This window comes from Manis pentadactyla, chromosome 8, assembly GCF_030020395.1.
Source record: "Manis pentadactyla isolate mManPen7 chromosome 8, mManPen7.hap1, whole genome shotgun sequence".
Classification (NCBI taxonomy): Eukaryota; Metazoa; Chordata; class Mammalia; order Pholidota; family Manidae; genus Manis; species Manis pentadactyla.
The window spans coordinates 126,003,710-126,017,608 of record NC_080026.1 but is presented as its reverse complement, the minus strand read 5'-3'; the positions used below and the strand labels follow the sequence as shown (position 1 = coordinate 126,017,608).

General features: G+C 34.7%; 1 protein-coding gene across 6 annotated transcripts in view; it reads right to left on the bottom strand.

Annotated features, from left to right (window-relative positions):
• ATRNL1 (attractin like 1) overlaps positions 1-13,899 on the bottom strand; it is a 750,424-nt gene that overhangs the window by 504,128 nt on the left and 232,397 nt on the right. For all 6 annotated transcript variants that reach the window (XR_008999031.1, XM_036898417.2, XM_036898415.2 and 3 more), the window contains one exon: positions 2,953-3,090. Coding sequence is in view for 5 of the 6 variants with exons in the window: in XM_036898417.2 (XP_036754312.2) it covers positions 2,953-3,090 (138 nt within the window). In the remaining variant the exon portion in view is untranslated. The remainder of the gene's footprint in view (positions 1-2,952; positions 3,091-13,899) is intronic.

The following is a 13,899-nucleotide window of genomic DNA, read 5'->3' as shown; positions in this document are numbered from 1 at the left end:
TGCACAATAAAAAAGTTGGGGGGATGGATGATAATGATGGTTTCATAGCAATGTGAAAGTACTTAATGTCACAAAGCTACATACTTAAAAGTTATTAAAATGGTAAAGTGTATGTATATTTTATCTTAGGTTTTAAAAACAAATTGTTTTAAAATGGACAAAGGACTTGAATAGACATTTCTTCAAAGAAAATATACAATGCCTAACAACCACTTGAAAAGACTGTTAACATCATTAGTCATTAGGGAAATTCAAATCAAGACCACAATGTGATATCATTTCATATTTACTAGGATGGCTGAAATTTTTTTAAATAGACAATAACAAGTGTTAGCAAGGATATAGAGAAATTGGAATCCTCTACATTTCTGGGGAAAATATAAACTGCTGCACCACTCTAATACACAGTTTTGAACAATTTGACAATTACTAAAAATATTAAACATAGAATTATATGACCCAGCAATACCTCCCTTAGCTTGAACACAAAAGAACTGGAAAATGATATTCAAAGACTTGTGCCATAATGTTCATAGCGCCAGTATTCATAGCAGCCAAAAGGTGGAGGAAAAATACCCAAATGTCCATCAATGAATAAATGGATAAAATAATTGTGGTATATCCTTACAATGGAATAATATACAGCCCTAAAAAGGACTGAACCATTGATACATGCTATAAGAATGAACACTGTAAACAATATGCTAAGTAAAAGAAGCCAGGCATAGGAGGTCACATATATGATTTCATTTATATGAAATATCCAGAATAAATAAATTCATTTGGACAGAAAGCATATTAGTGTTTGCCAGTGCTGAGATGACTACATAATAGGTGTAGGGTTTTCTTGCAGAGTGAGGAAAACAGATATTGGAATAGACATTTTCAACTCCACAGAGGTGATGGCTACACAACATCATGAATGTACTACATGCCACTAAACATACATTTAAAATAGTTAATTTTATGCTATTTAGATTGGACACTAACTTAAAGAAATAATAATGTTCTAAAACTGGGGAATGGTTGGAGGCATCAGATAAAGAACAGAAATATATTAAGTAAATTAGTTTGCAAAAACGTTTGGACTATTACATGGGCATTAAAACAAGTTGGAAAGTATACATGAAGTCATTTTCATAAAAGTAAAATAAAACAATTTTATATATTAAATGCATGAAAGTTTGCAGACACAAATAAATTGTAAAGTGTAACAAAATTCCAGTTTTCTTTTTTTCTTGAAGTTGTGGAAATAATAGTATGTGTAAATAATCTATCTGAAATACAATTTTTGATCAATGAAATCCTTGGCTATCAAAAATTCAGTAGTAAAAAGCCTTCAAAAACAAGATTTCTCTAAAGTCTTTATCTTTTTACTTAAACAAAAAATAACAAAATGCTGTGACTAAATTTTATGGATTTTTTGCAATTTCTGTGAACAGTAGACACAGCCCTAAGCTATGGGTTTTAGCTGAAGGCTACTGGATCCTGCCTGTCCATACTGACATAACTTCTAAATTAACAGTTAAGAGCAGAACCTAAGAATCAGATGTTTTCTTCCTCTTTCTAATAGTATGATATTTGGAATTCTACTTAACTTCTTTGTATATTTGGGGTAGCAGAGATACTTCCCATTCAGCTGTTGTGAAGTTGATACAAAATACTGAATACAAAGCTGTAAGTACAGTGCCTAGACCACAGAAAATGTGAATGTCAGGCAAGTCATCTGTAGAAAAGCATCAAAACAGAGTTTCACATCACAAAACTTCCATTCACTTGTCTTCATTAGTACCACACCTGCTATTGCCTGAGCAACTTTGTTGACTCAAAGGCTTAACTGATCATTCTCCATGTTTCCCAATCCTGAGTGTGTATTAGTCATTTAGAAAGCCTTTCAAAAGAGTCAGTGCCCTAGAATCACCCTACAACCTCAACCAAGATATTGATTTAATTATTTTAGGGAACAGTCGAGACATCCTTAATTTTTAAAAGCTCTCCAGGTAGTTTTAATATACAAGTAGTGTTTTTATCTAGACCAGGCTCAGGCCCGACTCACTCCAGGCTCCTCACCTTTTCATAGCCAACAACAGAGGCTTTTCTCTGGGTGCTGTATAGGCAATCTCCATTTAGAAAAAGTAGATAAAAAATTGAAGGGCAAGGACCAACCTAGCAATAAAGAAGGATTACTATAAAATTACAATTCAAAAGGAAAATTTTAAATGGAAGACCAAAAATTCACTGAAAAATAGAAGGAGAAGAATAGAGAGGAAGACAGAGAAAAGTAAGGTTCAGTGAATGAATATGTGATGATAAAACTAGGACTTGAAATGCTCTTTCAATGTGCTTCACTGCCTATCACATATGCCTCTATTACATATATTCTCCTTTGGTCATTATAATCCAATTAAGCATTATCATCTTCCTTTTACATATGAGAAAAATGAGGCACTAAAAGGGTAAGTCAATTTAGCCAAGGCCATATGTGAGAACAGTGGCAAGAACTGGAATGTCAGCCCAGGACTGATTTAAAACCCATTATCTTAAACATTACGTTATGCTACCACCCTGAGTGGGGGGAAAAAAATCTGATATAAGGCATATACAAAGTCATTAATTATTTACTTCTAAATGTTAACTTACTGTTATTAAAAAAGGAAACTATTAGCAGTGATTATTTTTGAATAGTGAGAATATGGACAATTTTTTGTTTTATTTGCATTTGAAAATTTTCATATAATAAACATGTATTCATTTTGAAGAAAAAGAATTTTAAAAGCAAGTGTATCACAGAAATTTTGTAGTTCACTAATAAATAGTCGCTAATAAATATATACATTAACTTCAAAAAATACAGAGCCTAAATGGGAACATTTTTCTTTGAGAGGTGTATCTTCCTCAATTTTCTTTTCTGTAGTAAAATTACTCTGAAATAAAAGAAAAGAAAATACTTACCTGTACACTGCCCTCCATTGGTTGGATCTCCATAATAACCTGGCATGCAGTCTTGACACTGCTTTCCTGTGGTGAGATTTTTACACTGTTCGCACACATTACTATTGATGCACGTGCTGTGTCCATTACACTGGCAAGCTAAAGAAAATAGTAAAAAAATTTATAAACATCTACATAACAATACCAAGTATCATAGCTATTAGGACAAAGCATTTATTTTAAAAGTCTAAGTGGTAGAAAGTCCAAAAGACATTCCCCAAGTTATTTTTAATGTATAACATATATGGTTCAAAACATTAATGCAGGACAGTATATACAATAAATTCTGTATTGAAGTTTTGCCTTATGCTCTATAAAATGCTAAAGATTAAGTGAAACATAGAAGTTACAGCTAAGAAGAGAATACTTTTCAACGTATTCCTTAAAGATTCATGTGAATATTATGTTTATTAATTTACATGAACATAAGAATGAATAATATAGCTTTGATAAAGAATGTTCAAGTGCATCTTAAGTATATTTACACATAATAACAAAGCATCAATACATATAGAAAATTTTGTGGCAATAGGTTCTTACTTCAAGAAAATTTATTAGTATAAAATTAACAAAAATAGCTCTTTCAAATTAAATTACATAAATGTTTATATCCTTTGGCTGAGAAAAGCTTCAAGTCTTAACTGAAATTCTATTTGAGTGTGAATTAAACAGAAGATTTAAGGCCTGAGATTTTTATTGTATTCATAATATGAGATTTAATATGTTTTCATATTTATAATACAACAGAAGCCAAAAATTCAGGTAAAAGATAAAATTCATACATAAAAACTCATGTCTTTAGTGGTTATTTGCAGCATAAGTATTGTTTGGTAACTACTTGCCCAATCATCATCATCATCATCACCTTGAAAATTATTTTCATCATTATTATAGCTAAGATGGCATTTAACTGAGTTCTCTCTCACTCTCACCAGGAAAGTCAGTGTTCGGTCAATTCCAATTGTTTGTGGCTGACATCTATTCTGATTGGTCACTGCCCATATCGTATCAGTTTTAAAATATTGCAAATACCACCCCATTGCCAAATAGTGTACAGAGTGTTAAACATGAATTAGATCATTTAATCCTCACAACAATTTTATGTCAAAGATACAGTTTGGAGACCATTTGTAAGATGAGGAAGCCTACATAACCCAAACTCACACAACTAATCAATGAGAGAAACATATGCACAATCAGGAAGTCTGAATCAAAAGATCGGACATTAAACACCAAACCTCTTGTACATAGATAATTTGAAAGTGAGAGAAAAATCCCAAGACATAAGGTCATCAACAAGAATTAACATCAAAAGGAAAAAATACACACCCATAAAGACTAAAAACCAAATACTCGTATCTTAGAGAAATTCCAGAGGCATAAAACTCTATTGTAACATAGTAGACAAATGACAGGAGTCATCATGGGATCCTAAGACTCTTCATCATCCTCTATATGAAATTAAGTGAAGTTATATCATAGTTTTCAAGCTTTATATTATATTATGAAACTGGGAGAAAATTTAATTATAATAAAAAATATTAATAAGTGAAATCATGATACAAAACATTGTATTTGGAATGATCACAATTTTGTTTCTAAATGGATAAGCATGCCTATAGAAAAGTTAACAATGGATGTCTTCATACAGCAAAATTTTTCTGCAACATCAATTTTCTACAATAAATTTATATTACTTCTATAGTAAGAAATGATGTTAAGAGATTTAATTTTTTAAATATTTTGCTTAAAAGCTTAAGTTGTTGTTTCATAGAAACAGTAAACTAATTCACTCAGGAAAAACAAAATTTATTGAGTACCTACTACATGTAAAGCTTTTCATGAAAAAATGAAAAAAGGAAATGAGTTTTATAAGTATTTTATGAAACGACTGGCTACATTTTTTTCGTCACAGAAACAAATGCTTTAACTTCTGAATAAGATGGTTAAACTGAGCAGTCAGATTTAAAATTCTCCCTTCAGATTACTACTAGAATAATAAGAAAATTTGCCAGCAACAATAGGAATTTGGGTATGGTGACAACTAGACAAATAGAAACTACAATAATTCTGTAATTTAAAAGAGGCATAATGCCACTCAACTGTCCCATCCTGAAAGTAAGAAGTTCTGAAGGCAGTTCTGGGCTATGGGAGAATCAACAAACATATCACTGACATGCCTCCATATAGCTGTTGGAAAGTATAATGCAGGGGATATCTGATGCCTCATGTAGTGAATATACCACACGCAAAGCTGGTGTAATTTAGATCTAACTGCAGACAGAATTTCTATCATAAAAAGATTAGTCATTGCCATATCTTGTACCTGGTATGGTAGCATTATTAAAGAAAGTAGGAACCAGGCACAATGGCTATATCAAACACAGAAAAGAAAATCATATACTAGTAAGCCTATAATTATGTTCTATTTCCCACTCCCAACAGGGTGTTGAAGCAACAAGTAATGTAAGCTTGCGTATAGTAGTTCTTTTAGGATACATTGTTACTTGAAAGTTTCTAATAATAATTTGGCTGTGGAACATGGATAAAACTAAAGAGAAGCCATCCATACTGTTTTGTCTAAATTTTAAAACCAGCCAGATGGCTCCTCATCTATGGATATACAAACAGAAAAAGATGAAAATAAAGTGTAAAGGAAAACTCAGCATTTGATATGCAAATAAAGACCATAGTTTTGAAAAATATGTGCTCTCCAAAACAGATGTAAAACATTTAAAAATATCTGCTTGACATTCTCAATAAAATTTAAAAATATATACATAGAAAATCAAAGCTAACACTTACCCAAAACATTTTCAACACTAGCCTATCTCAAAATAAAAGGGGATTATCAGATGCTAGAAACAAAGCAGGATTCAAAACAAGAATGTTAAAGAGAAATGTGAGCTATTGGAGGAATTTTACTATACATGGGATAGACAAGAGGTAGAAGGCATGGGTTTCAAAACACAGCAGGGCCAGAAGACATAATCTCTGGCATTCTTAAGGAAGGGAACTAAACTGAAACCTATTTATAATAATTGAAACCTTCAACTGTACCAGTGAAAAAGATGCTAAAACACATCAAAAGCCTTAAAGTGCAGAAAAGAACCTCAAGCACATTAAGGTATAAGTATGAAAGAAAAAAGGCACTTGTGAGAATTTAAAGCCAGAGCCAGGCATAAGTGTTGGGTTGAAATTCGCATTATCCACATGGAAGAGAAAGCCCAACATTAAACATTTATGTAAAACCTATTCTATAATAAAGGCAAATCTCAAAACCTTTGTAAAAGCAGATGTAAATGGCCTTTTGAAATACTTCTGCTACTCAGGTCATGCAAATACACCACAAAATGGAAAGTGAGAAAACTTTTTTCTGTAAAGGGCTAGATAATAAGTATTTTAGGCTTTGCAGATGGTACAATCTCTGGCACAACTACACATCTCTGCTCTTGTAGTGCAAAAGGACACATACACAATATACAAACAACTGAGCACAGCTGTACTCCAGTAAAACTTAAGTCACAAAAATAGGCAGTGGACAGAGTTAGCCTGCAGGGCATGCAAACCTCTGATGTAGAAGAAAATATACTTACAGAATTAAACCTCAAAAGAAAAAAGTACAAAGCACCATAAAGGAGAATAAGGAGAAAGAGATGATAAAAATGAGAACTGACACCTGAAAGACTGTAGTGAAGGAAAATTAGAAGATAATACAAATAGCTGAAATAATAAAAGAGAAAAATAAGAAAATCATGCTTAAAGAAGGAAGACAATCTCCAATGAGATAGAGAATATCAGTAAAAAACATAAATTGTACAAAACAACTACTGGAAATCAGGGAGTACAATAATTGAAAAATACAAGAGAGGGTTTCAACAATAGATTTGAACTGACAAAAGAATCAGCAGATAGTTCAACAGAGATTATGTAACCTGAAGTACAGAGAGAAAACAGGAATGGAGAAAATGAACAGAGCCTCAGATAAATGTGGGACACCATTCAGAACACCAACATATGTATAATGGGAGTGTTATAAGAAGAGGAGAGAAGGAGAAGGCTAACATTTGTTTGAAATAATTCCTGAAAACTTCCCAAATTTGATGAAAATGCTAATCTACATAATTAAGGTAAATAAACTAAGTACAATAAACATGAAGAGATCTCCAGACACATTATAATAAAAATGATAAAAAACAAATACAAAGAAAAATATTTCAAAGAGCAAAAGAAAATATGACCCTTCACTTACAAAGAAGCTCGTAAGATTAAAAACCGAGGAGAGGAAAACGATGGCAGCCTGAGAAGTGAGGTAGAAACTTCCTCCCAAAACCACATATAACACAAAAATACAGCAAATACAACTAATCCTGAACAAGTGACTGGAAAGAAGACTCAACAGATGGCCTGGTTCAGGGGAAAAGAAAAGAACTCATGGAAAAGGGTAAAGTAGCAAAGCCACGATCCAGTAGGACCCAAGCCCTCCCAACACCAGCTCACTGGCAGGAGGAAGAGATACAGAGTGGAGAGAGAGTAGAAGCCCAGGACTGCTAAACACCTTCCCCTGGAGATCTGCTCTGGGAGCACAAACCCACATTACATGGTGCTCTGGAGATTAGTCAAATCTGGAGATTAGACTGACATTCCAGTCACTGCTGGAGAACAGATACCCACAACTGTCGATTCTGGGACAAAAGGTGCGCGCTTTGAAAGACTTCCCAAGAACAAGAGGGATGCTAAAGAGGCAAGGATTATACAGAGCTTGTGACTCAAGGTGGACAAAATCATCCTGGCACACTCAGCCCAGCAAGTTGGGATCTTTGAGGAGCTTCAGATGCTCCTACCCATGGCTGGCAATGCAGCACCAAAGCCTCCCACTGTGATACCCAGCCTGCCACTCCTTCATTCAGGCAGGTAATGGTTAGCAAACCTGTTACCCATGCATACTGCACTAGGCCAGCTGGAGGGTAGCCACGCCTACAGCAGTTACAAGGATATAACACGGAGGATCCTCCCTGCACTATCAGCCCACTGGTCCTCACAGTGGAGGCAGGCACTGCAGGCAGGAAGGAGGAAGGAGTTCTTTCCTCCTGGCAGGCACCAGTATGCTCAACAGCTGCCCCCGCCATTCTGCCAGGCAAGCTAGAGGGTGGCCCCACCGACAGCATCTACAAAGGGTGCAATGCAGAGACTCTTCCCCACACAATCGGCCCACTGGTGTTGGCGGTGGAGGCAGGTAATGAAGCCAGGAAACAGAAAAGGGCTCCTTCCTCCTTGCAGACACCAGTGCCGCTCACCAGTGATCCCTGCCATCATCCAGGTGCTGGTCACCTTCAGACAGCAGAGCTTTTGGACATCAGAAGGTGCTGCCTACACAAAGTTATAATTCCATAATAATCATTAGAAATATGAAAGGGCAAAAGAAATTTGTACAAATGAAAATCCATCAAACATCAGAAAGAGGGCCAAATGAAATAAACATCACCAATCCTACTGATAATGATTTCAAAATAAAAATTATAAACATACTCATGAAGTTACAGAAAAATTTTGAAGATCAAACGGAGGACATCAAGAAAGAGATAGACACTTTGAAAAATACAGTATCTGAAATGAAACACAAAATAAAGGGATTTAAAAGCAGATTAGAGGATGTAGAGGAGATAGTAAATGAAACAGAGATTAGAAAACAGAAATACAAAGACGCCAAGGCACGAAGAGAAAAAAGGATCTCTAGGTATTAAAGAATATAAAGAGAACTGTGCAAAAAATGCAAACAGAAAAATATTCACATTATAGGGGTACCAGAAGAAGAAGAGAGAGAAAAAGGGAAAGTGATTTGAGGAAATAATTGCAGAAAACTTCCCCAATCTGGAGAAGAAAAAAGTCTCACCACAAAAAGGTACAAATCTCCCAATGCAAGGGACCCAAAGAAGACAACACCAAGACATATAATAATTGAAGTGGCAAAGATCAAGGACAAAGACAGAGTATTAAAAGCAACAAGAGGGAGAAAAAATATCATATTCAAAGATAAATCCATCAGGCTATAATCAGACTTCTCAGCAAAAACCTTACAGGGCAGAAGGAAATGGCATGATATATTTAATGCAATGAAGCAGAAGGACCTTGAACCAAGAATACACTACCCACCAAGAATATCATTTAAATTTGAAGCAGGGATTAAACGATTTCCAGATAAGCAAAACTTGAGATAATTTACCTCCCATAAATCATCTCTACAGTGTATTTTAGAGGGACTGCTCTAGAGGGAAGAGTTTCTAAGGCTAAAGAGCTGTCACCAAAGAAAATAAAACCACAGAAAAGGAAGTAGACAAATTAATTATTAAGCAAATACAAAGGTAAATCAACTACCCATAAAGTCAATCAAAGGATACACAAAGAGAACAAAATATGACATCTCATATATAAAGAGTGGAGGAGGAGGGAAAGAAGGGAGAAAAAACAAAAATAAAAAAATTGAGATTATGTTTCTAATAGCATAATAAGCAAGTTAAGTCAGACTGTTAGATAGTAAAGACACTACCCTTGAACCTATGGTAACCATGAACCTAAAGCCTGCAATGGCAATAAGTACATACATATTGATAATCACCATAATATAAGTGAGCAGAATGCACCAAACAGAAAGAGTTATAGAATGGATTTTTTAAAAAAAGACCCATCTATATGCTGCCTACAAGAGACTCACTTCAAAACCAAAAACATACATAGACTAAAAGTGAAGGGATGAAAAAAGATATTTCATGCAAATAATAGGGAGAGAAAAGCTGGAGTTGCAGTCCTTGTATCAGATAAAATAGATTTCAAAACAAAGAAAGTAACAAAAGACAAAGAAGGACATTATATAATGATAAATGGGTCAGTCCAACAAGAGGATATAACCATTATAAATATCTATGTACCCAACATAGGAGCACTTAAATTTATGAAACAAACAATAACAGAATTAAAAGGGGAAATAGAATGCAATGCATTCATTTTAGGAGACTTCAACACACCACTCACTCCAAAGGACAGATGAATCAGACAGAAAATAAGGAGACAGTGACACATAACAACACATTAGAATAGAAGGACCTACAGACATCTACAGAGCACTCTACCCAAAAGCAGCAGGATATGCATTCCTCTCAAGTGTACATGGAACATTTTTCAGAATATATCACATACTAGGCCACAAAAGGGCCTCAGTAAATTCAGAAGGATTGAAATTGTACCAAACAGCTTCTCAGACCACAAAGGTATGAAACTACAAATAAATTATGCAAAGAAAACAAAAAATCCACAAACACATGGAGGCTTAACAACATACTCCTAAATAATCAATGGATCACTGACCAAACAAAAACAGAAATCAAGCAATATATGGAGACAAATAAAAAACAACTCAACTCCTCAAAATCTGTGGGATGCAGCAAAGGCCATTGCAGTATACTGCAATACAGGCTTACCTCAAGAAAGAAGAACAATCCCAAATGAACAGTCTAAATTCACAGTTAATGAAACTAGAAAAAGAAGAACAAATAAGGCCCAAAGTCAGTAGAAGGAGGGACATAATAAAGATCAGAGCAGAAATAAATAAAACAGAGAAGAATAAAACAGTAGAAAGTATCAATGAAAGCAGGAGCTGGTTTTTCAAGAAAATAAACAAAATTGATAAATCCCTAGCCAGACTTATCAAGAAAAAAAGAGTCTATACATATAAACAGAATCAGAAATGAGAAAGGAAAAATCACTACTGACACCAAAGAAATACAAACAATTATTAGGGAATACTATGAAAAATCATATGCTAACATATGCTAACAAACTGAATAACCTAGAAGAAATGGACAACTTTCTAGAAAAATAAAATTTTCCAAGACTGACCCAGGAAGAAACAGAAAATCTGAAGAGACCAATTAACAGCAATGAAATTGAATTGGTAATCAAAAAACTAACTAAAAACAAAACCCCTGGACCAGATGGTTTCCTCACTGAATTTTATCAAACATTTAAAGAAGCACTAACACCAATCCTACTTAAAGTTCCCCAAAAAGTAGAAGAGGGAATAGATCCAAACTCATTCTATGAAGCAGGCATCACTCTAATACCAAAACCAAGCAAAGACACCACAAAAAAAGAAAACTATAGATCAAAATCACTGATGAACATAGATGGAAAAATACTCAAAAAAATATTAACAAACCAAATTGAACAATAATCAGAGATCACCCACCATGACCAAGTGGGATTTCTTACAGGGTTGCAAAGATGGTACAATAGTCGAAAATCCATCAACATCATCCACCACATCAACAAAAAGAAGTATAAAAATCATGATTATCTCAATACATGCTGAAAAAGCATTTGACAAAATTCAACATCCATTCATTATGGAAACTGTCAACAAAATGGGTATAGAGGGCAAGTATCTCAACATAATAAAGGCGATATACAACAGACCAACAGCCAACATCATACCTAACAGTGAAAAGGTGAAAGCTTTTCCTCTAAGTTTGGGAAGAAGACAAGAATGCCCACTCTCCACAATTTTAATCAAAATTTTTCTGGAGATCCCAGCCATAGTAATCAGACAACACAAATAAATAAAAGGCATGAGATTGGTAAGGAAGAAGTTAAACTGTCCCTGTTTGCAGATGACATGATATTGTACATAAAAAACCCTAAAGAATCCACCCCAAAACTACTAGAACTAATACCTGAATTCAGCAAAGTTGCAGGATACAAAATTAACACACAGAAATCTGTGGCTTTCCTATACACTAACAATGAACTAATAGAAAGAGAAATCAGGAAAACAATTCCATTCACAATAGCATCAAAAAAGAATAAAATACCTAGGAATAAACCTAACCAAGGAAGTGAAAAACCTATACCTGAAAACTACAAGACACTCTTAAGAGAAATTAAAGAGGACACTAACAAATGGAAACTCATCCCATGCTCCTGGCTAAGAAGAATTACAATTGTCAAAATGGCCATCCTGCCCAAAGCAATATACAGATTCGATGCAATCCCTATCAAATTACCAACAACATTCTTCAATGAACTGGAACAAATAGTTCTAAAATTCATATGGAACCACAAAAGACCCCAAATAGCCAAAGCAATCCTGAGAAGGAAGAATAAAGTGAGGGGGGGATCTCACTCCCCAACTTCAAGCTCTACTACAAAGCCACAGTAATCAAGACAATTTGGTACTGGCACAAGAAGAGAGCCACAGACCAGTGGAACAGAATAGAGAGTCCAGATATTAACCCAAGCATATATGGTCAATTAATATAAGATAAAGGAGCCATGGACATACAATGGGGAAATGACAGCCTCTTCAACAGCTGGTGTTGGCAAAACTGGACAGCTACATGTAAGAGAATGAAACTGGATTGTTGCCTAACTTCAAACACAAAAGTAAACTCAAAATGAATCAAAGACCTGAATGTAACTCATTAAATCATAAACTCTTAGAAGAAAACATAAGCAAAAAATCTCTTGAATATAAACGTAAGCAACTTTTTCCTGAACACAGATCCTTGGGCAAGGGAAACAAAAGCAAAAATGAACAAATGGGGATACATCAAAGTAAAAGCTTCTGTACAGCAAAGGACACCATCTGTAGAATAAAAGGCATTTGATGGTATGGGAGAAAATATTCGTAAATGACATATCTGACAAGGGGTTGACATCCAAAATATATAAGGACCTCAAATGCCTCAACACCCAAAAAAATCAAATAACCTGATTAAAAGAATGGGCAGAGGATCTGGACAGATACTTCTCCAAAGAAAAAATTCAGATGGGCAACAGGCACATGAAAAAATGCTCCACATTGCTAATTATTAGAGAAATGCCAATTAAAACCACAAATATGATATCACTTTATACCAATTAGGATGGCCTAAATCCAAAAGACAAGGAACAAAAAATGCTGCAAGGATGCAGAGAAAGGGGAACCCTCCTACACTATTGGTGGAAATATAAATTAGATCCGCAATTGTTGAAAGCAATATGGAGGTTCCTCAAAAACTAAAAATAGAAATACCATTTGACCCAGGAATTCCACTCCTAGGAATTTACATAAAGAAAACAAGATCACAGATTCAAAAAGATATATGCACCCCTATTGCAGCACTATTTACAATAGTTAAGATATGGAAGCAATCTATGCGCCCATCAGTAGATGAATGGATAAAGATGTGGTACGTATACACAATGGAATGTTATTCAGCCATAAGAAAAAGAAAAATCCTACCATTAGCAACAACATGGATGGAGCTAGATGATATGGTCAGTGAAATAAGCCAGGTGGAGAAAGACAAGTAGCAAATGATTTCACTCATTTGTGGAATATAACAACAAAGCAAAACTGAAGGAACGAAACAGCAGCAGACTCACAGTCTCCTAGAAGTGACTCGTGATTACCAAATTTAAGGCCCTGTGGAGGGTGGGTGGGAAGGGAGGGAGGGAGGAAGAATGGGATTAAAGGGCATAATGATTAACACACATAATGTAGGGGGGCTCATGGGGAAGGCAGTATAGCACAGAGAAGACTAGTAGTGACTATACAGCATCTCACTATGCTGATGGAAAGTGAATGCAATGGGATGTGGGGGTGGGCTTGATAATATGGGTGAATGTCGTAACCACAATATTGCTCATGAGAAACCTCCATAAGATTGTATATCAGTGATGCCTTAATTAAAAAAAAAGATTAACAACTGACTTGTAATCAGGAAAAATGGAGGCCAGTAAGCAGTAGGATATTATACTTCAAGCTCTCAAAGGACAACTGTCAACCAAAAATTTTCTATTCAGCAAGGCTACTTTTCAAAAACTGAAGTAAAATAAAGACATTCACAGATAAATAAAAACTGACAGAATTTG